We start from the raw sequence: 25,093 nt of genomic DNA on the forward strand, positions 1-25,093 counted from the left end.
TTCATGGTTGGGATGGTGTTCTTCGTCTTGCTGTAACGCATCTCCTCTTTCTCTGATGATGAGGAATAGGAATCATTGGACCAACACGCAGCGTGGTAAGTGTTCATATTACTTTAATAAAATAAACTGAACACTGAATAACAACAAAACAACAAAGAGGGAGAACGAAACGACGAAACAGTTCTGTAAGGTGAAAACACACAAAACAGAAAACAACTACCCACAAACACAGGTGGGAACAGGCTACCTAAGTATGGTTCTCAATCAGAGACAACGATTGACAGCTGCCTCTGATTGGGAACCATACCAGGCCACATACATATAACAAGACAACATAGAACACAACATAGAATGCCCACCCCAACTCACGCCCTGACCAGCCAAAATAGAGACATAAAAAGGATCTCTAAGGTCAGGGCCTGACAGTACCCCCCCCAAAGGTGCGGACTCCGGCCGCAAAACCTAAACCTATAGGGGAGGGTCTGGGTGGGCATCTATCCGCGGTGGCGGCTCTGGTGCGGGACGTGGACCCCGCTCCACCTTAGTCTTGGCCCACTTAGGTGGCGCCTCTGGAGCGGGGACCCTTACCGCCGACCCCGGACTGGGGACCCTCACAGCGGGCCCCGGACAGGAGGGCGACTCTGGCTGCGCCGGACAGGAGGGAGACTCTGGCTGCGCCGGACAGGAGGGAGACTCTGGCTGCTCCGGACAGGAGGGCGACGCTGGAGGCTCCGGACTAGATGGCATCGCTGGAAGCTTCGGACTGGAGGGCGTCGCTGGAGGCTCCGGACAGGAGGGCGTCGCTGGAGGTTCCGGACAGGAGGGCGACGCTGGAGGCTCCGGACTAGAGGGCGTCGCTGGAGGCTCCGGACTAGAGGGCGTCGCTGGAGGCTCCGGACTAGAGGGCATCGCTGGAGGCTCCGGACTGAAGGGCGTTGCTGGAGGCCTCGTGCCTTAACTCCTCACTGGAGGCTTCGTGCCATGGATCATCACTGGAGGCTTCGTGCCATGGATCATCACTGGAGGCTTCGTGCCATGGATCATCACTGGAGGCTTCGTGCCATGGATCACCACTGGAAGCTTCGTGCCATGGATCATCACTGGAGGCTTCTTGCCATGGATCATCACTGGAGGCTTCGTGCCATGGATCATCACTGGAGGCTTTGTGCCATGGATCATCACTGGAGGCTTCGTGCCATGGATTATCACTGGAGGCTTCGTGCCATGGATCATCACTGGAGGCTTCATGCCATAGATCATCACTGGAGGCTTCGTGCCATGGATCATCACAAGAGGCCTGGCTCTGGGAGAAGGCACAGGACTCACAAGGCTGGGGAGACATGCAGGAGGGTTAGAGCTTAGCACAGGCACAGGACTCACCAGGCTGGGGAGACATGCAGGACGTCTTGTCCTTGGCCGAGGCACTGGATGCACTGGGCCGTGGAGGCGCACTGGAGGTCTCGAGCAACGAGCCTGCACAACCCGTCCTGGCTCGATGCCCACTCTAGCCCGGCCGATGCGAGGAGCTGCGATGTAGCGCACCGGGCTATGAACATGTACTGGAGGCACCGTGAGCTCCACCACATAACACGGTGCCTGACCAGTACGACGCTCCACCCGGTAAGCACGGGGAGTTGGCTCAGGTCTCCTACCTGACTCCGCCAATCTCCCCATGTGCCCCCTCCCAAAAGAAAATTCTGGGGCTGCCTCTCGTGCACCTCTCCTCGAGCTAACTCCTCGTAGCATCACCGCTCCGCTTTGGCTGCCTCCAGCTCCTCTTTAGGACGGCGATACTCTCCCGGCTGTACCCAGGGTCCCTTGCCGTCCAAGACTTCCTCCCATGTCCAGGAGTCCATTCCACTCTGCTTGGTCCTCTTTTGGTGGGTAGTTCTGTAACGCCTCTCCTCTTCATCTGATGATGAGGAATAGGAATCATCGGACCAACACGCAGCGTGGTAAGTGTTCATACTACTTTAATAAAATAAACTGAACACTGAATAACAACAAAACAACAACGAGACAGAACGAAACGACGAAACAGTTCTGTAAGGTGAAAACACACAAAACAGAAAACAACTACCCACAAACACAGGTGGGAACAGGCCACCTAAGTATGGTTCTCAATCAGAGACAACGATTGACAGCTGCCGCTGATTGGGAACCATACCAGGCCAAACACATAGAACTAGACAACATAGAACACAACATAGAATGCCCACCCCAACTCACGCCCTGACCAACCAAAATAGAGACATAAAAATGATCTCTAAGGTCAGGGCGTGACACTTGCAAGCCTCCCCCTTTTTCCTCCAAACATAACAATGGCCATTATGGCCAAACAGTTCTACTTTTGTTTCATCAGACCAGAGGACATTTCTCCAAAAGTACAATCTTTGTCCCCATGTGCAGTTGCAAACCATAGTCTGGCTTTTTTATGGCGGTTTTGGAGCAGTGGCTTCTTCCTTGCTGAGTGGCCTTTCAGGTTATGTCGATATAGGACTCGTTTTACTGTGGATATAGATGCTTTTGTACCTGTTTCCTCTAGTATCTTCACAAGGTCCTTTGCTGTTGTTCTGGGATTAATATGCACTTTTCGCAACAAAGTACGTTCATCTCTAGGAGAACGAACGCGTCTCCTTTCTGAGTGGTATGACGGCTGCGTGGTCCCATGGTGTTTATACTTGCACACTATTGTTTATACAGATGACTGTGGTACCTTCAGACGTTTGGAAATTGCTCCCAAGGATGAACCAGACATTTGGTCTACAAATGTTTTTCGGAGGTCTTGGCTGATTTCTTTTGATTTTCCCATGATGTCAAGCAAAGACGCACTGAGTTCGAAGGTAGGCCTTGAAATACATCCACAGGTACACCTCCAATTAACTCAAATGATGTCAATTAGCCTATCAGAAGCTTTTCTGGAATTTTCCAAGCTGTTTAAAAGCACAGTCAACTTAGTGTATGTAAACTTCTGACACACTGGAATTGTGATACAGTGAATTATAAGTGAAATAATCTGTCTGTAAACAATTGTTGGAAACATTACTTGTGTCATGCACAAAGTAGATGTCCTAACTGACTTGCCAAAACTATAGTTTGTTAACAAGAAATTTGTGGAGTGATTGAAAACAAGTTTTAATGACTCCAACCTAAGTAAACTTCCGACTTCAACTGTACATATAAGTATATGGATGAGTGATGGCCGAGCGGCATAGGCAAGGTGCAGTAGATGGTATAAAATACAGTATATACATGTGATATGAGTAATGTAAGATATGTAAACATGATTAAAGTGCCATTATTTAAAGTGGCATTGTTTAAAGTGACTGGTCATCCGTTTATTAAAGTGTCCAGTGATTGGATCTCAATGTAGGCAGCAACCTCTCTGAGTTAGTGATTGCTGTTTAGCAGTCTGATGACCCTCTGGAGAGCCTTGCAGTTGTGGGCAGTGCAGTTGCCGTACCAGGCTGTGATACAGCCCGACAGGATGCTCTCGATTGTGCATCTGTAAAAGTTTGTCAGGGTTTTGGGTGACAAGCCACATTTCTTCAGCCTCCTGAGCCGCTGTTGCGCCTTCTTCACCACACTGTCTGTGTGGGTGGACCATTTCAGTTTGTGTATGCCCAGGAACTTAAAACCTTCCACCTTCTCCACTACTGTCCCTTCGATGTGGATGGGGGATGCTCCCTCTGCTGTTTCCTGAAGTCCACGATCATCTCCTTTGTTTTGTTGACGTTGAGTGAGAAGTTGTTTTCCTGACACCACACTCCGAGTGCCCTCACCTCCTCCCTGTAGGCCGTTTCGTCGTTGTTCGTAATCAGGCCCACCACTGTTGTGTCGTCTGCAAACTTGATGATTGAGTTCGAGGCGTACATGGCCACGCAGTCGTGGGTGAACAGGGAGTACAGGAGAGGGCTGAGCACACACCCTTGTGGGGCCCCAGTGTTGAGGGTCAGTGAAGTGGAGATGTACACTCATTGCATATATCCATGGTGAGACTAGCGACATGTTGATTAAGTATGAGTTATGGATATAGCAATGCAGATTTAACTGATAGCAGGCTCATAATAAGCATAATAACCAAATAATGAGAAACACGTTTTGAATGCATATATGCAATGAGTGTACAAAACATTAGGAACACCTTCCTAATATTAAGTTGCACCCCCTTTTTCCCTCAGAACAGCCTCAATTCATCAAGGTATGGACTCTATAAGGTGTCGAAAGCGTTCCACAGGGATTCTGGCCCATGTTGACTCCATTCTTCCCACAGTTGTGTCAAGTTGGCTCAATGTCCATTGGGTGGTGGACCATTCTTGATACAAACGGGAAACTGTTTAGCGTGAAAAACCCAGCAGCATTGCAGTTCTTGACACACTCAAACCGGTTTGCCTGGCATCTACTACCATACCCCGTTCAAAGGCACTTCAATCTTTTGTCTTGTCCATTCACCCTCTGAATTGTATACATACACCATCCATGTCTCAATTGTCTCCAGGCTTGAAAATCCTGTCTCCTCCCTTTCATCTACACTGATTGAAGTGGATTTAACATGTGACATCAATAAGGGATCAGAGCTTTCACCTGGATTCACCTGGTCAGTCTATGTCATTGAAGGAGCAGGTGTTCTTAATGTTTTGTACACTCAGTGTAGTAGCCATGTAGTACCACTAATATAAGAGGCCGTGTTAGATGTACTGTACACATTAATCAGACTAAGATATGGCTGCAGCTCCTCCAGTTATGATATGCGCCTCTCACGGATGTATTCTGTGGTTGATGTTTTCAAAGTAATGGCATATATTTGTCTGTCTTTATAGACCAACTCAAGAAGCTGGAGGAGCAGAAGTCGGAAGTGGAGAGGCAGCTGAAGATCTTAAGTAAACAGATGAAGGTAGGAGTGATTTGACTGTTAGTGGTTTTATACTTTTGGGTGCTTTGCTGGTGGTTAAGACGGTCAAGGTTTGTAACTGCTATGATGTAAAGACAATCATAATGCTTATGGTATACTGTGTGTGTGTGTGTGTTCAGGATGAGACGGAGGAGTGGCGGCGGTTCCAGGCAGACCTCCAGACAGCCGTGGTGGTGGCCAACGACATCAAGGTAGAGGCCCAGCAGGAGATCCGCTCTCTGAGGAGGAGGTTACAGGAGGAGCAGGGGCGCAGCGCCAAGCTCTCATCAGACCTGGAGCAGCAGAAGGGAGTCAAGTACGTACCGTATGGCTGGGAGGGTTTAGTACATACAGCAGGGCAATTCAATTATGGTCCTCGAGGGCCGAAAAACACTTCTGGTTTTTGTTTCTACCTGATATTTGCATTTACTCATCTCATGTCCCAGGTCTAAATCCGTCCCTGATTAGAAGGGAAGAATGAAACCCAGAAGTGTAAATGGCCTTAAGGGGCCAGATTTGAAAAGACCTAAAGTATACCTACTGTACTCATCCCTCGCGCCTCTATCCAACATCCAATCTCTTACCCCTTTCCCTAGCCTTTCCCCTCTCGCTCCCTCTCAGCACTGGGCCCTATCTACTCTGTCCTGGAGCTCCTGCTACTCTTGGGCTTGCCATATCCCACTGATTGTGCGAGTGTTCAATATAGTGGTCAGTATCATATAGGAAGCCGTATGGGAGGCTACAGGGAGCAGAGCTGGAAGGAACATTTTGAATTTCAATACGCCATTAATCGGTTCCCTTTTAAGAGGCTTCCCCAAAAATTCAGATTTGACGTCACGGTACCTTATGATGCTCAACATTTTGGGGGTTGCATTGAAACAAGGTGATGCTAGCTATCAATAAGGATATGAGTCCAATAATAATATCTTAATAACCAAATCCTTGGATTTTCAAGCCTCAAATCCTGGGATTGCCTGTCAATCTTTGCTAAAAGAGGATTGGCAGGCAGTCCCCTCCTGCAGTATCTCTGTCTGTCCATCTGGTTCCTGCTGCAATATTCTGACTGCTCTACCAGTCTGTCTACCACTCACCACCACCAACTGTAACACACTGGGCTAGCAGTGGACCCTAGCACTTCACTGAGACAAGCTGTGCTATCTGACTAGTGTAGCACTAATATAGTGGTCTAAGCTCTACCTAGAAAGGCTGCTGCCGAGATAGCATTGACAGCAGCGCTAAACTTTTTGAGTCAGTTCTCGTCAAAATATAAATTGAGACAGACACTTTAGGAGCCATAGCATAAATCCTCTGTTGTGTTTCATGTGGCTACCTGTACACCACGGGTGGGCGACATATAGCCCGCAGGCCAGATCCGGCCCGCGAGCCCTATCAATCTGGCCCGGGGTAGGTTTGAGTAAAACAAATATAGTTTGGGGCAACTATTGAACGTCTAAACTATGTAGAAAGTATGTTGAAATTATAATAGACCTATACGTTTTCAAATGACGACCCTTTCTTTGGCCCAAAAATTGCTTTTGAATTTTTTTCTCCCGATATTGCCCTCGAGACTAAATGATTGCCCACCCCTGCTGTACAACATGGCCTGTTGTGCCATGGAAAGCTCAGCCCATTGGTCTTGTGTCTCCTGTGCAGTGACAGTGGCAGTGACAGTATGATGGGAGGCAAATTAGGCCAGGATTGTTAATACTATACATACAGAGCTCATCAGTTAGTTTCTAATATAGCTTGCCTGACATAAAACATGTAAACGTGTAAATTATAACGTATAGAAGAATGCAGTACTTTACTTTCCCCGTACGTACCTGCGACGTACCAGACCAGAAGCTTCCCTCCTCCCTGAGATCGTTTGTTCTCTCAAGGATGTCCCTCTCTCAGACATGGCTCCTTATAGAAAGCCCAGGTGAGTCCACTGCACTGCGAGCTCAATGAATGCTGCCTTTAGAGGGAATGCTACTGCTGATCTAGAACGTCTGACTTTCCTTCCTGCACTGCTTCCGCTGCTTCTCACTGATTGTCTGTCTGGTTCACTGACTAGCTGACTGACAGCTGCACAAACTATTAGTAGTCTGTGCCCTTTCATTTGGGTGGGCTGGGGTTTGCTTTGCTTAATTTCCACTGTAAAAAAAACCCTGCTACTAAACTTTTATTATGGTACTTGGCGCCACCTGCTGTTCTGTTGAATCAGTCATTTACCTAGCCTCTTGGTTCCTCTGGAGAATTGTCTTGTAGTATGACATGATTTATTTGTACTCATGCTATCTCTTCTTGATCAAATAAACCACATTTGGTCTGTATAGCATTGTATACTGATCTCAGACATGTAGAAGGAACTCAGATCAGATTTTGATTTCATTAGCCAGTTAAGAGACGCATGGTGAGAGAGATAGAAGAACAGAGAGGACAGAGCCTTAACTGCAGTGTCTTTAGAAAAAGACACCACTCCGGTTGTGCTACATACAGTATACATGTCCAATGCAAGTACATAGCTTTTTAAGAGGGTATATTTCCTATTTATTACAATTCATGTTGTCTGTGTTTCGGTCTTGTTTTTCAGACTCGGGGCTGGAGCCAGTTTTGATACCAAGACTGCAGTAGAGGGGCGGTAGAAAAGTCCACCCACATAACATCAGGACCCTCTGAAGACAGACTGACAGTATTATTGTACACAGTTGCTTTGATCGGTATTACCATACAAACTTTTCCATCATCTGGTATGTCATTCTGATGGGTTTATTAGCAAGGTTGATTGACCAGTACAGATGCAATATTTGCCCCAGACAGACAGACAGAGTCAGACTGTAGTTTACTGTTAAACTTCCAAATGAACGCATCTTTCTCCGTGAGATCTTTCAAAAATTCTGTACACATTTTTATCTCTATTGTTTGCAATGTTTTCAGTGGTATTTGTTTTTGGGAAGCTCTCCTCTCTATCGGTCAAGAGATGATCTGATATGATAGGAGGAGTTTCTGTTACTGATTCCGATTTGCTTTTAGACACTTAAATTGCCTCAGTGGTGAATATTCACTTACTCAATGTGTTGCTAAATATTATGAGAATGAGACACATTTTTTGTTCAGTTCTCTGAGGGTTGACTGAAACCAATAGCTGGAAACTGCCAGCTATTACTATGAGTCAGATTCATGTTGTAAGTTAGGTTTCATTACTACATTATGGGCCAAGTACAACTTTGAAAAGCCAAACAGACAAACTTTTCAAGTTATTTTTGTTGTTCAGAGTTGGTTTTATTGGTCTTTTGGTAGATTACTGTTCTAATACTCATTTTGTTCAAGTTTCCTATCAGTTCTGCACCTGTGGTTATTATTATGATCCGTTTCTTCTAACTGACAGTTTGGAATATCTATTACTTAAAAAAGCTTGGATGATATATATTTTTTTAATTATGGTAATAACCAACAATCAGTTCACTTTAAGTGTGTGAGATTATTCATGGCTACAAAAAAATGTGTCATGTGCTCTCGTGTACATAATGTGAATCTGATAATATGTTGTGATAATTGACCACTAGATGGCGGTATTTAACAGAATATCAAGAACGTTAAAGTATCAAGAACCTGCACTGGTCAGTGGTCCTAGGTTGTGTGTGTAATCAGCTGGCTACTGTTTAAGTTCAGCTCAACAGTTTGAGTTCTGCCTCCAGACAACAACACTGAATCACAGACGGTATATTATTACATTATCACTGATAATTATCACGTCATCACTAATAATGTCCACACAGGAAGGCCGCCGTGCATTTAAGCCATAAGGGTAATCAACTGCTGATCACTGCCCAATTCAGTCCTTACTGCCTCAGACTTGCAGCCGTGCCTAAAACTCACAATGTCAAAATGTCCTGTACAGTACCTCTTAACCATTATATTTCACTCTAAACTTCAGCAGGCTATATCAACAAAATATATTTTGAATGCTTTATCACTCATTTTGAAGTCATTATAATTTAACCTTTATTTAACCAGGAAAAGCCCAAAGAGACCCAGAGTCTCTTTTTCAAGGGAGACCTTGCCAAGAAGGCAGCAACAATCAATACATTACATAATTAAACATACAACAATACAATACAACAACACGATCCAGCCTAAAAAAACAAACCCCATCAGGTCAAATAAAAAGCCTCTAGTTTCTGAGTACTGCTACAGAGTAAACGTTGGATCACTGAAGTGATGCTGGTGTTGTGACACCCATTAGAAATGTATAATGACCAACTGCCATCCTGTAAACCTCAGGTTATAATGACTATTATTACCGGGTAACAGGACTATTCAGTGGATGCAGTCATACAAAAGCCATAGTACTCGACCAGAAACAGACAGACGTGCTAGTAATGTTTAACTTTGAGTACTGTCGATATTGCCAAAAAATACCACCTTATCATAAGACATATATGGTGGTAACTGTGTGGTGATTATACCTTTTTTCTGTCTGTGAACTGCTCAACAGTTCAACAAGTGAATGTGCAACTGTTTAATTTAACTTTTAGGTTAAATCTTATTGAGACAGATCAAATATACAATGCTGTTTATTTAGAGAAATAGTCAATGTAAGGTGTTTGTCCATCTGTTTAAACTTTTTTTTATTTCATCTTTGGAAAGTCAATAAATGAAATGACTCTAGTCCCGACTTTGTCTGCGTGTGTTTGTTTGAGTTCACTCTCTTTGGGAGTTTTGCTTCCTCCTCACCAGATTCCTTACTTCAGTTCTATTCTCACCCCTTCCCCATCCATCCATCTGTGACAATACTCTATCACTTACTCACTCACTCAAGCTTTGTCCAATGTCCATAAGATAAGGATGGAGTAAACTTTGTACCTTTTTTTATTTGCACTTTTGGGTGTTGTCATCTAAAATTAGAACTAGCTATTGACTTTTCCATCATCTGAAACGTGTACTGTACATACTCGTACACAATATGCTTCTGATCAATTGAGCAAATATTGCATGGAACAGTCAATGCGATGGGCAAACATCACCTTCAATCATTACCTTTCCTTAGAACATTGATTGACTAAATAAATACTAAACCATTGTTCTGATAACACCTACTTAGTAAAATAATGTTCTGATAAAAATCCCTGGTAAGGTATATATAGCTTCTGACTGTAAAAGCACTTCTACCTGCTATGTGTTGTGCCATAATGTATACTGTGAGCATCTCTTCCCCTTTGTCTTTCTCAGGTCGTTGCGTGATGACACTGAGAGTTTCTCAGATGCAGATGGCAGTCCTCACTGGTGTGGCATCTCCATGACCCAGACCACCCAGACCCAGTCCACCTCCTCGCCCATCAACACCAACGGCAACGCTGCCTCCTCCCCCTCGGAGCCCGGAGCCACCGTCAAATCCCTCATCAAGTCCTTTGACATAGCTGTACAGAGTAAGCACAGAACATCCCTCCTTCTCACTCCTTCACACAAGCCCGGCAGACCTGGGTTAAAATATTATTTATTTTCTTTCAAAGTTATTTGAGTATTTGACTGTACCTCCCTGGGTTGCCAGGTAGAGGGTGGGGGGGTTGGACTATTCCATTGGTTCCAATGTGCCAGGCAAGTTCAGTCAAGCACAGGCCTCTTTACAGATATCATTCCTGACTTGTCTGCACAATAGGAGAACAGCTGGCAGCCTGTCTGTCCGCTTAAGATAGATCTATCATGTCTGTACAGCAGAGGCATGTATGGTCACCTATGGTATGCTCTGCTGTCCATGTGACTGTATTGATTGTGTAGCTCACTAATATATCTACTGCTGTACATATCATTTTTTGTATATATTTTAGATGTATACAGTATACGCATTGATTGCATTTGGATTACTGATACAGTGTTATTTGGGTTGTTCATTGAATTCGTTTTGACATTCCTTGATTTCTTGTTTTCGTTTTTTATTATTTGCGTACTTGTTCGACAGTTTACTGCACTGTTAGGTACTAATAACACAAACAGTTAGCTGCACCCGCTATAACATCTGCTAAACTGTGTACGTGACCAATAAACTTTTATTTGAATTGAAAGGAAAGGAATAGGAGGTGTGATTACTCTATAGACTGGCCACAGACATTCCTGAGAAAGATGTTTGTTTTGGAGCGATCTGCTGTCTCTTGTATCATCAAGGAGATAAACTCAGCAAAAAAATAAACATCCTCTCACTGTCAACTGCGTTTATTTTCAGAAAAATTTACATGTGTAAATATTTTATGAACATAGCAAGATTCAACAACTGAGACATAAACTGAACAAGTTCCACAGACATGTGACTAACCAAAATGGAATAATCTGTCCCTGAACAAAGGGGGGGTCAAAATCAAAGTGACAGTCAGTATCTGGTGTGGCCACCAGCTGCATTAAGTACTGCAGTGCATCTCCTCCTCGTGCTCTGCACCAGATTTGCCAGTTCTTGCTGTGAGATGTTACTCTTCCACCAAGGCACCAGCAAGTTCCCGAACATTTCTGGGGGGAATGGCCCTAGCCCTCACCCTCCGATCCAACAGGTCCCAGACGTGCTCAATGGGATTGAGATCCGGGCTCTTCGCTGGCCATGGCAGAACACTGACATTCCTGATTTGCAGGAAATCACACACAGAACGAGCAGTATGGCTGGTGGCATTGTCATGCTGGAGGGTCATGTCAGGATGAGCCTGCAGGAAGAGTACTACATGAGAGAGGAGGATGTCTTCCCTGTAACGCACAGCGTTGAGATTGCCTGCAATGACAACAAGCTCAGTCCGATGATGATGTGACACACCAGACCATGACGGACCCTCCACCTCCAAATCGCTCCAGCTCCAGAGTACAGGTCTCGGTGTAACGCTCATTCCTTCGACGATAAACGCGAATCCGACCATCACCCCTGGAGAGACAAAACCGTGACTCGTCAGTGAAGAGCACATTTTGCCAGTCCTGTCTGGTCCAGCGACGGTGGGTTTGTGCCCATAGGCGATGTTGTTGTCGGTGATGTCTGGTGAGGACCTGCCTTAGAACAGGCCTACAAGCCCTCAGTCCAGCCTCTCTCAGCCTATTGTGGACAGTTTGAGCACTGATGGAAGGATTGTGCGTTTCTGGTGTAACTCGGGCAGTTGTTGTTTGCATCCTGTACCTGTCCCGCAGCTGTGATTTTCGGATGTACCGATCCTGTGCAGGTGTTGTTACACATGGTCTGCCACTGCGAGGACGATCAGCTGTCCGTCCTGTCTCCCTGTAGTGCTGTCTTAGGCGTCTCACAGTACGGACATTGCAATTTATTGCCCTGGCTTCATCTGCAGTCCTCATGCCTCCTTGCAGCATGCCTAATGCACGTTCACGCAGATGAGCAGGGACCCTGGGCATCTTTCTTTTGGTGTTTTTCAGAGTCAGTAGAAAGGCCTCTTTAGTGTTCTAAGTTTTCATAACTGTGACCTTAATTGCCTACCGTGCTAACGACCGTTCCGCAGGTGCATGTTCATTAATTGTTTATGGTTCATTGAAGCATGAGAAACAGTGTTTAAACCCTTTACAATGAAGATATGTGAAGTTATTTGGATTTTTACGAATTGTCTTTGAAAGACAGGGTCCTGAAAAAGGTCTGTTTCTTTTTTTGCTGAGTTTAGGAATGAAACATGTGGCCTGTAAATTACGCAGGATGTCAGGCCGAGGGGATGGCTGCTGAGGGGAAACTTTCCTTGTTTAGCAGCAGTGATAGAGAAGGAACCCTTGCCTTTTACATCATAGCTTAAAAGCTTAAACAGCCTAACCTTAGAGGTCTAATTGCTTAACAGGGTAAGCAGATACAGTGATAGGACTCCATGGAACATCACCATGGAATACGGTATACAATGAATCACTTTCAATTTCCAATTAAATAGCTACCCGTGGCTAATGCACACTCATGTGTTGTGCCTTGCAGATGGACCTGGTCCTGGACACACGGTACAAATGCACTCCTCACCTAGAAGCCCTCTGAGTGGGATCCCTGTCCGCACAGCACCCGCAGCTGCTGTCTCCCCCATCCAGGTACAGTACAGGCCCTCTTCAATATGGACTACAACAGGGTTACCCAGTAGGGGGGGACATAAAAGACTGTAAAATCACCATGAAATCAGCTCAAAGTGATTTTAATTAGGGAAATTGTCACATACACCGGATAGGTGCAGTGAAATGTGTTGTTTTACAGGGTCAGCCATAGTAGTGCGGCACCCCTGGAGCAAATTAGGGTTAAGTGCCTTGCTCAAGGGCACGTCAACAGATTTTCACATAGTCGGCTCGGGTATTCGAAACAGCAACCTTTCGGATATTGGCCCAACGCTCTAACTGCTATGCTACCTGCCGCCTCTAAATAGATAAATAAATAGAAAATTATAATATAATAATAATTATGATGTAAATAGAGAAACATATGTGATCGTATCCCAATGTATTCAAGTTTTGAAATAAATTTGCAGTGAACAAATTATTCATAACTATGTTCCGACCTACGAATTGTGGACCCCTGGACTAAAATATCAACCAATCTGTTATAGGGCTCCTGAGTGGCGCAGCGGTCTAAGGCACTGCATCTCAGTGCTAGAGGTGTCAATACAGACCCTGGTTTGATTCCAGGCTGTATCACAACCGGCCGTGATTGGGAGTCTCGTAGGGCGGCGCACAATTGGGCCAGTGTCGTCCGGGTTAGGGTTTGGCCGGGGTAGGCCGTCATTGTAAAATAAGAATTTGTTCTTCACTGACTTGCCTAGTTATATATATTTTTAAAATCTGTTTATTACCGACTTAAATGTATAAAGCTTTTGTAAAGCCTTTTAAATATATTATAACCATTACTAATAATGTAAAGTGTTACGAGTTTGGTTGTCACTTTTTGTTTATCATCATGTGTAGGACATGATATCATTTTTTTGTTTGTTTTTGTTTCTGTAGAGGCATTCGTCTATCAAACCGCTCTCAAAGACACTGGAGAAAAGGATTAACCATGGAGATTTCTCTCATTCAGGTACGTGACACTGTAGAGAGAGCAAGTATAAAAGTATCACAGATACTGAATATATATATATATAATTGTAAAACACCAATTAGATTAAAAAACGCTTCTTTATCATTGAAACCAACACATTCTGGCATCTTGCCTTCATCAGCACATTTGACTAACTACAAACAGTCACATCCTTTGCACATCCTCCTTCCCCCTCTACCTCCCCCGTCCCTGGTTCCTGATTCCTGTGTTTCCCAGATAAGTATGGGGGCTCTGGGGATGAGCTGAAGCCCAGCAGCCTTATGAGGAAGAGTCCTTCCCTGGAGTCGGTCATCAAGTCCCCAGCAACCTTCAGCAGCCGCAGCCACTCCATGAGCTACAACAAGAACAACAGCAAGCTCAGGTGGGCCCTCCTCACCTCAGATTTAGAGAAAGAGACCACACAACTACAGTGACCACAGAAACATACACACATGTATCACTTGTAACATCACACATCATCACCGGTTCATACACATACAGTAGATCAGGGGTTCCCAACTTTTCCTGGGGGGTCGCGGGACCTTCCATGATTTGAGGGGTTAACAAACTATTATTATTTGTATTTTTTTTATCGCCTTTATATAAACCGATCAATAACGACACATAACCCTGCGATGCTTTAGGCTAGAAACAAGAGGTAAACTGCCTGAGGTAGACGTTACTGCACATGGGGAGATCTTTGGTTTGTCTCTATCACATTCAGAAGCTGAGCTATGACCTAGTCAAGGAATATTACATTTTTTACTTTGCTTGGGAAGTAATGTTAAACAATGTGTGACTGTCACTATTTTTATTTAATTAACTAGGCAAGTCAGTTAAGAACAAATTCTTATTTTGAATGACAGCCTAGGAACGGTGTGTTAACCTTGCCTTGTTCAGAGCAGAACGACAGATTTGTACCTTGGTGATTTGAACTTGCAACCTTTCGGTTACTCGTCCAACGCTCTAACCACTAGGCTACGCTGCCCCACTATCAATTGATCTATTCACTTTCTGTAAAAGATTGAGTGTTCATATAAATTCTAATATTAAAACATATTTGGTAGTGGAATAACATTTGGGGAAATCCGATCTTGACTTTGTATTCCTTATCCATCATTATTATTATTATTATCATTAAACAGCCTATCTAAAATATGTCATGAGTCTTGTTAAACTACGTAGAATGGCAGGAAATGAGCTTCAAAACAACACATTTTCCTAGGTCCCTTAAATGAAACAAAATCAAGTGTGACATACAAATGTGAAAAGGGGTCCCTGGGGAATACAATGTTGGGAACACTTGTACTAGATGCAGTGTTTCCATTGCAGTCATCTTGCTGTGGCGCTGCGCCACGGGAAAATCGTTGCCTCCACGCCCCAAAAATAAGGAACATGAAAAATTATTTCTGCCACGGCGCACTTCGAAGATGCTATAACAGTGCACATTTACTTATCCTCTGCAAACAAAACGAGTAATGAATAGAAAAATCGGACACCCCATAGTAGAATAGCTTATCTATTCACCTATTCTGGGGACATAAAGTGGTTTCTGTGAGAGGTACAGTCGGGGGGGGTGTTACCCCGGGTGGTAGGTTACCCTAACAGGTAGGCCTACATTATATTCACTGTTTATGCAAGTTTTTTGGTACATAAAATGAATCAATAGGAGCCTAATTAGTTAAAATATCACATTTGATTAGCTATATGCATGGTCCAACAAACCTTCATACATATTCATACTGAGAGATCTTAACAGTCATTGTGTTAGTCATACTATTCACTATTAGATCAGTGACAAGCTGGCAGAGTGTTGATCATACTGTATCTATCACCGAATTGCCACAGTTTTTACTGACTGTATGTCCTAAATGGCACCCTATTCCCTATATTGTGCACTACTTTCAACCAGAGCCCATAGGGCTTTGGTCAAAAATGTGCACTATATAGGGAATATGGTGCCATTTGGGACGTACAAACTGACTGAACCCCATGGCTTGATACTGAGAGTCCCGAGAGCCTTCTGTTCTGGTGTGCTAGACACAGTAGAAGTAAACTTGGAAGAGATGAGTCAGAGAGAAATGTTAAATAAACAACAGATGACATTTGTTGTGACTACCGAACTCAAGCTTTATTAAGCATAATAAGTCTCCCTTCAGACCTCTTTCTGTTTTCTCAACCCAGCCATCAAACAATACTTTAGATGAAGGAACCAATCTATCTGTTCAGACTGTTAGAGTATGTATCTGGTCAATATGTCAGTGTATTATGTTTGTTGTTTATAACAGTGTGTTATATGTGAAAATGTGATTGTATTATAAATTGTATTTGAATGTTTATAGAATCTTGGAAGATTAGTCCAAATGAGGACTAAATTAAAATACATTTATAAGAAAATCAAAATCTCTCAAAAACAATCACTTCAATACAGGAGATACATCGCATATGTTTACGGTCACATAGTTTTTCATTGTTTATCTAGAGCTAATGACATACATGCATAATTAATGTGATATCGAGGGTGACCCAATGTCCTACTATTAAACTCTCAACACACACACACAATACACAAACACTAGATTGTCTAGATCTCTACATTGTCACGGACACAAACAAGTATGTGAAAATTTTTGTTGCTCCTCAAATGTGTTTATATTTGAAATTGTTTTCGCAACTGTATGTCACCAGTGAATTCATACACTGGCTTTTAAAAAGCAACATTTGTTATGACAATTTCCGATTCCCCAAGCTCTAGTATGTCGTAACATGATGAAATAAACTAAATGTTTTAGTGTTTAAACTGGACCATGTAGCTCAGTGCGACCAAGGACTCTTTATGTTCCCATGGCCAAAGAGACTACTAGCTTTCATTATGACAGCCCAGGAGATCACATCAGCGACAGGGTGTGTGTGTGTGTGTGTGTGTGTGTGTGTGTGTGTGTGTGTGTGTGTGTGTGTGTGTGTGTGTGTGTGTGTGTGTGTGTGTGTGTGTGTGTGTGTGTGTGTGTGTGTGTGTGTGTGTGTGTGCCTGCGTGCGTATGCCTGCGTGCGTATGCCTGCGTGCCTATGAGTGCATGCATGCATATTTACTGTATGTGAGGTTGATGTAAGGTTAATGAAGACCCAACACACAGGTCAGATGCCATAACCTTTGTTTCCCTCACTGTCCATGGCTGCGGTGTCTTTCCGTGGTGTCAGTGTGGAAAGAAAGGACCCCTTGGCTGCACTGGCGCGGGAGTATGGGGGATCTAAGAGGAACGCTCTACTGAAGTGGTGCCAGAAGAAAACAGAAGGCTATCCGGTAAGGGCCCTGGGTCAGAGACCTGTCTCAATACATAACCCTATCAAATTCCTCTTTCTTTCTCTCGCTTTCTCTCTCCCCATCTCTCTGACCCTCTCACTCTCTCTCCTCTCTCTCTGCCTCTCTCTCTCTCCTTTCTCCCTCTTTTTCTCTTTTGCTATCTCTCTCTCTCTCTCGCTAGATATCAGGCATATGTCATGCAGGCCATACTGTGCAGTGAATGTTCCTAAAAATCCAAGGTTTGGTGGGGAACACTTTAGTATAGGAAAACCCATCTTAAGATACTATGATCTTATTAGTCGCACATTGAGACAGATTATGAAGAATCTCTTTCTTGTTTAACTTGCTCTTTATTAAATACAAATAAATTATTACATGTATTTAATATGTCTTTATTATGACTAACAATGAGGTTATTAAAGATTGGCCAATAACACATGACTTATAATGTTAGAATAAAAACACAAGTAATAAAGGCCTAATATATAACTAATAAGACCAAATAAAAGCCTTATATATAGCTAATAAGACCAAATAAAGGCCTAATATATAGCTAACAAGACCAAATAAAGACCTAATAGCTAGTAATATACACACTTACAAACAACAAATTAGTGACTTATTTAAATGTGCACGTATTTATAAAGTGTTACCCAAGGCTTTATACTATAAACTGTGCTTCTCATTGGAACATGTTGGCTTAAAGAGCATATTGAGGTTTTAGGCTGTTTTTACATAATAATCTGCTGTGTTTACACACAGACAAACCCTCACCTCACCTGTCCTCACTGTGTGGACATAAGATGATATCATTAATGTCAGCAAATCATCCTCAATGCAAAGGGATCCAGTACAAAGAATACAGTGGGACGTGTGGATGTGTGTGAGGGGGGGCGTGTCTGAGCAGACACAGAAGTCAGCGTGCATGAATGAGTGCATTTGTGTCTGTATGCATGTTATTATGTGTGCGTGTTCCCTAGGCCCACGTTCACCTGGTTTAGCCCTCCACTAATAGCCTGTTTAAGGAGTCCATTAAACACAGTGGGATTACTGGGATTACTGATTGTACATCATGTGTGAGGGCCAGCTAATGTCACTAACACTGGTAAACAAAGGCTAAGAAAGGAGGGTCGGGGTCTGCCTGGTCTCTGCACTGTTCTCCCTCTTAGCTAAATTCCATCGCAGTATGGGGTGTGCTAGCTAGTTTACAGTAGCACCAAGGCTGCGACTGAAATGGCACCCTATTCCCTATGTATTGCACTACATAGGGAATAGGGTGCCATTTCGGGCTAAGCCCAACACCACTACTCTACTTAGCCTAACAATGCCATTGTCCAAGGGTTTCAGTTCAATGAAATGACAGACTGCTGTACTTTGCTCAACCAAGCACACAAGTCAATAAGGGTATTAAAACTTCTTAAGGATCGGTGTTCTGCTAGCAGGACAACTTCCGGTGAAACTGGGGGGCGCGCAATTCAAATAAATAATCATAAATATTATGGATTTTAAACATTTAGGTACATATAAGTGTCTTATATCGGCTGAAAGCTTCAATTCTTGTTAATCTAACTGCAGTGTCCAATTTACAGTAACTATTACAGCAAAAACATGCCATGCGATTGTTTGAGGACGGCGCCCCACATGTATTTCATACATTCACATATAACGATTAAATATTCACTTACTTTTTGAATATTCCTCTGATTTGTCATCCAAAGGGTCCCAGCTACAACATGTAGGGTCGTTTTGTTAGATAAAATCCTTCTTTATATCCCAAAAAGTCAGTTTAGTTGGCGCCATCGATTTGAGTAATCCACTCGTTCAACTTGCAGAGAAAGGAATCCGAAAATCTACCCCTAAACATTGTTTCAACAAGTCAAAATACATTTGTATTTACTCCTCAGACACCCTAAAATGTAATCAAACTATAAGATTTATTTCGGAAAGAAGTATGTTCAATAGGAAACCGATTTTAGCAGGTGCGTAATGTCTTCATGGGGCGCACAAACACGAATTTCCAAGACTGTGTCCTTCTAAAACTGATATTTCTTATTAGTTTTTGAAGTCACAAGCCTGAAACCTTGAACATAGACTGCTGACACCTTGTGGAAGCCATAGGAATTGCATCCAGGGAGCTAATTTTCAATATGACCTTTCTCTTGCATTTCTAAGAGGACGGTCTCTCTCAAAAAAAAACATTCTGGTTGGTTTTCTCCTACCATATCTATTGTCTTATATTCTCCTACATTATTTTAACATTTCTACAAACTTCAAAGTGTTTTCTTTCCAATGGTACCAATTATATACATATCCTAGCTTCAGGGCCTGAGCTACAGGCAGTTTACTTTTTGGCACGTCATTCAGACAGGAGGTGGAGAAAAAGGGGCCTATCCCTAATTAAGACAAGGTTAAAGGTGACTAAAAATAAACTAGCTTTAAATGATTGAATGAGTTGTTAGATCAATAGAGATCTTGTTTTTAGGCATGTTGGGTGGTGAAATGAGTCATCCCTCCACCCTGTCCTCTGTTGCCATGGTACCTTGTTCATAATTCTGACTCACTGCTGATGTTCCTAAGACACTGCAAATCCACTGTGATGAAAACAGCCAACCTTGATAGTTACAGTAGTTTATTTATATATAATTATTAACATATTATATATGTTTATTTCTCTAGCACACCAACTGAATGGACTCTACTGTACAATGGCTGTATTTGCAGCTATGCTCTCCTTTAACTGGGAGATGGACATGGTCTCCATCTTGATGGACTGCTTATCTGATCGTTTCCTTCATACACAAACTGAATGGTATATAGCTGTGCGGTATTCATTTTAGTCAACGCTCTTATCCAGAGCAATTAGGGTTACGTGACTTGCTCAATGGCACATCGACAGCTTTTCACCTAGTCGGCTCGGGGATTCGAACCTTTTGGTTACTGGTCCAACGGTCTTAACCGCTAGGCTACCTCCCGTTTCAGTCATTGGCACCTACTGGTATTCTATGGTCTACTTTTACACTCAGTGGTTCTGCTGAGGAGAATAATCATTCTCTGGTTTCTGGAATGCAATAAGAGGCTTTGGCTAATAGCTGAATGAGAATTTATTTCAGTACATGGCTCTGAGGTGACTGTTACAGTATATGATGATGCGTAATTTCCATGTGAGCATCCATGTGTTTGAATTCCTCCTCAAATTGTGGGTCCGGTGGTTTAACACACCAGATATTTTTAGGGGGAACGTGACAAAACTTGTGAACGGCTGTACAACACGTGTGAGATGCTCAATGACATTAATATTGAGTGTTGCATAATACTGCAGAAACATCCATATGTTTTTGTGTCAGGACAACAGCCGTACATGTCTAAATAATTAATTAATTATTGAATTAATTCATTCATCTGTATTTGATGCCATGGGCATCAGATTCGAGCTCTAAAATTACATTCCATCTCATGGCACATCCCAGTAGTAGGAACAGATATGGCCACAGGCCTTCTCTGACGACACCAACTATGTTCACCATCATGGCCGACCTGCCCTGGTCCGACAGAGGACCACTAATGACCTGCTAATGTGTGGAGACAGACAGCCTGTCACAGTCAAACATCTCTTCTTAACTTCTTATGGCTGCAGGGGCAGTATTGAGTAGCTTGGATGAAAGGTGCACAGAGGTGCCCATATTAAACGGCCTGCTCCTTAGTCCCAGTTGCTAATATATGCATATTATTATTCATATTGGATAGAAAACACTCTGAAGTTTCTAAAACTGTTTGAATTATGTCTGTGAGTATAACAGAACTCATATGGCAGGCAAAAACCTGAGAAGTTCCACTTCCTGTTTGAATTGTTTCTGAGGTGTCAGATTTTCAACCAAGCTCTCAATTAAAATGACAGCGAGATATAGATGAGTTTTCACTTCCTACGGCTTCCACTAGATGTCAACAGTCAACAGAACTTGTCTGATGACTCTAATGTGAAGGGGGGCCGAAGGAGACAGGAATGAGTAATCACTTCCACGAGCTGATCACGCATTCACCATGCACCTTCACATGAGTAGGACGTCCGTTCCATCGCTCTTCTGAAGTCAATCTAATTCTCCGATTGGAAAGTTATTCAAGATGTATGTTAACAACAGTCTAAAGATTGATTCAGTACATCGTTTGACATGTTTTTCTACTGACTGTTACGGAACTTTTGGACATTTCGTCACGTTATAGTGGAGGCGCTTTCTGACTTTGGAATTGTTTACCGAAGGCGCGAACCAAAGTAGCTAATTGGACATAAATAACTGACATTATCGAACAAATCAAGCATTTATTGTGGACCTGGGATTCCTAGGACTGCATTCTGATGAAGTTCATCAAAGCTAAGGAAACATTTATCATGTATTTTCTGGTTTCTGTTGAGTCCAACATGGCGGCTAATTTGGCTATTGTTCTGAGCTCCGTCTCAGATTATTGCATGGTTTATTTTTCTGTAAAGTTTTTTTGAAATCTGACACAGCGGTTGCATTAAGGAGAGGTATATCTATAATTCCATGTGTATAACTTGTATTATCATCTACATTTATGATGAGTATTTCTGTTGAAATTTATCTCTATTTCTGCTTTTTCTGACAACTATCTTTCGCTGGAAAAATGTCTGTGCTTATTGTGGTTTGATGGTGACCTAACATAATTGTTTGTAGTGCTTTTGCTGAAAAGCATATTTGAAATCGGACACTTTGGTGGGATTAACAACAAGAATACCTTTAAAATGATATAAGACACATGCATGTTTGAGGAATTTTAATTATGAGATTTCTGTTTTTTGAATTTGGCGCCCTGCACTTTATCTGGCTGCTGTCATATCGATCCCGGTAGCGGGATGCAGCCATAAGAAGTTTTTAAGGCTGTTGGCTAGCCAGGCTGAGGCCATAGTGTTGATAACGTTACACAGAACGGGAGGTTGGGCAGTTGAGATCCCTTTCCCTTTTCTACCTAACCATTATTCTGGTTTGGTAAAGGTTAGTGGGGGTTATACCTTTCAGTTTCAACAGATTTTAGTGTATTGTTCTGTGGATACCTATTTTGCTCCATTTAGTAAGGTGGGTCGTGAGGGGATATTTCCCTACTAACAGGACTCTAAAAGCTCCAAATCATGTTGTCGGGTTGAAGAGGTCATGTAATGGGGACATAATTAACTGTCACTTTGAAGTATTTTACTAGCCCTGTAGGAATATTGACTCTGCTGTGTGCGGTGTGTGTGCGTGTGCCTGTGTGTGTTCTCTCTGTTGCACGGCTCAGCTGAAGTAGGTGTCAGGAAACTGGCCTCATATATTTTCTCATCTGTCTGTGTGGAGCCGGCATGGCCTCTCTCTCAAACAGCCCCTCTCCCTGGCTGGAGGTCAGTTGTTATTATACCACAGACGTATTGTTACATGGCCTGTGGTCAAACAAGACTCTAAATTAAATTAAGATGGAAAAACAGGCACTACTGTAATCAAGAGGGGGCTATATTCGATTTAAAAGGAAAACCCAAATGGAACCCTTTTCCTTATAGTGCACTACTTTGGACCAGAGCCCTAGTACACTATGTAGGGAATAGAGTGCCATTTGTAACGCATATTTTTAAGCTATATTCCTATTGGGGATGCAAAGCCTTATTACAATACTTTTCTTGTGGTCAATAATAATTACTGGGATGGATTTAGACGGCTGTTAGCCTAGCTGTTAGAGCGTTGGGCCAGTAAATGAAAGGTCGCTGGTTCGAATACCCTAGCCGACAAGGTGAAAAATCTGTCGATGTACCCATGAGAAAGGCACTTAACTCGAATTTGCTCCAGGGGTGCCGTACTACTATGGCTGACCCTTTAAACACCTATCCGGTGTATGTGATCTTAAAACATATTGTTTTTTTATATGCTAGGATTTTCATTTATATGCTAGGAGTTAGTAGCTATTATATCACGTTAATACTAGCATAATAAATCTAGGGTCATTATTGATCACGATGAAGGGCTAACTTGGATATTATGTGTTTGATTTTGAACACCATCCTCATGTCACATCAAACTGAAAGAGGATGGCAGGTTTATTGCAGTTTTTGATGTTGATAACAAGATACAGTGTGAAGCCACTGTGTACGTGCGGACATACCCGTACATCCCACCTGAGCCCTCTCCCCTTATATGGAGCAGTGATGATGGCCATGGGCCTCTATGTATGCGCCCACTCAGGCGGTGTGTGTCAACCTGCCAATACGCCTCGTGCCACTGGCCATACTCTAACGACTAACAAGGTCAACGAGATACCATTAAACGTGGTAAATAACACACACAGTGACGTGAGTGCTGGAGGTGGCCGTGCTGTTGCCATGGTGAGGAAGAGATCAATAGCCCCCCGGGTAGAAGGGGAGAAGGGGTAAACACAACACCACGGTAATGTGACCAAGATTAGTACACACACACACACACACACACACACACACACACACACACACACACACACACACACACACACACACACACACACACACACACACACACACACACACACACACACTGGGACCTGAAGGATGTTCTCCAGTGGTGTGTGTGTCAACATCTGGAGGAGAGGCTCGTGCTTGGTGGGACTGCTCTCAGAACACCTCAAATGTCAGCTTCTCAGAAGAGACAATCGATCAGCAAAGACCTTAATGATGCTCTGATTAACTGGGCCCTGTGGGAGCTAGCTAGCCTCTCTCAGAGTGGATGAGAGAAGAGAGAGAGCTCTCACAGGAAATCAACATTCACTGTTTGTAGACTTTACATAAAAACACAGGCACCTCCACACACACACACACACACACACTTCAAACAGAGCTGACCATATGTACATGCCTCGGCCAAAGGCCATGCAGAAGACATTATCATCATGGCAAATTATCTGTTTGAATGATGATTACAGTATCTCAGTTGTACTGAAATCCACTGCCCGTCACAGACGGTTAATCACTTCAATCACAATCAATACAGAGTCTTTAAAAACAAAAGGTTTTGTTCTGATTCCCACCTGCTCTGGTTTCCCATTTTATCATGGTGGTCTTTGATGTTGTTATTTGGGTCAGCAGCCCGTACGGCGAGTTATTCGATTAACCAAAACATAAGCCTTGTTTATTGTTCAGGATGGGAACAATGAGGAGAAGGCGAACAGACAGGCTTAGCTGGGAGTCTCAGTCTGGGCTGAACAGAATGTAGCCTCAGCTGGGACTAACTGAGAAGATTGGCCTTCCTCGGTCATCCGGCCCTCTCCGAGAAACAAACACAACCACCCCTGGCGGTAGAGGGGGGCGAGCTAGGACCCCCAGCGGTGTGAGGAAGAGGGAAAGAGCTAATGAATAGGGGGGTGGGGGTATATCTAGACAGAAGAATTGGGACATTCAAACTGTGTCATGATACTAGTAGAAAGAGGAGGAAGGGAAGCGCTACTAAGGTACACTATAGTATATTTTGGTAGATAGAAGGTGCTCTTTGGTAAAAGATGTAAATTGGTCATCAAAAAGAAAGGAGGACCAAGGCACTCTTCATATAATAAATTAAAATGCCTTTATTAGTATGGCATGTTCAATAGAAAAGGATGTCAATAGAATGTTTTCTATTGAACATGCCATACTAATAAAGGCATTTTAATTTATTATATGAAGAGTGCCTTGGTCCTCCTTTCTTTTTGTGTCATGATACTGCTGGGGTGGGCCGTAGGGGGTGGCAGCAGATGCATTGGTGAAAATGCATCATGACTCTCCCTGTGTCAGTACCATATATATGGGAGATAAATACTTACGCAACACAATTCAAACTCACACAAAGGCCTTGGTATCCCTGTGTCTGCTAAATGACTAAAATGTAAATGTAATATGAGTGTGAGGCAGCTAAGCAGCCCGTCCATATAT

The 25,093-nt window shown here is 43.1% G+C and overlaps 1 protein-coding gene across 3 annotated transcripts in view; it reads left to right on the plus strand.

Annotated features, from left to right (window-relative positions):
• LOC129817786 (cytospin-B-like) overlaps positions 1 to 25,093 on the plus strand; it is a 195,097-nt gene that overhangs the window by 127,358 nt on the left and 42,646 nt on the right. For all 3 annotated transcript variants that reach the window (XM_055873348.1, XM_055873355.1, XM_055873364.1), the window contains 7 exons: positions 4,821 to 4,894; positions 5,032 to 5,207; positions 10,106 to 10,302; positions 12,804 to 12,910; positions 13,811 to 13,883; positions 14,121 to 14,265; positions 17,082 to 17,184. In XM_055873348.1, the coding sequence (XP_055729323.1) occupies positions 4,821 to 4,894; positions 5,032 to 5,207; positions 10,106 to 10,302; positions 12,804 to 12,910; positions 13,811 to 13,883; positions 14,121 to 14,265; positions 17,082 to 17,184 (875 nt within the window). The remainder of the gene's footprint in view (positions 1 to 4,820; positions 4,895 to 5,031; positions 5,208 to 10,105; positions 10,303 to 12,803; positions 12,911 to 13,810; positions 13,884 to 14,120; positions 14,266 to 17,081; positions 17,185 to 25,093) is intronic.

Source organism: Salvelinus fontinalis, chromosome 2, assembly GCF_029448725.1.
Source record: "Salvelinus fontinalis isolate EN_2023a chromosome 2, ASM2944872v1, whole genome shotgun sequence".
NCBI classification, from domain to species: Eukaryota; Metazoa; Chordata; class Actinopteri; order Salmoniformes; family Salmonidae; genus Salvelinus; species Salvelinus fontinalis.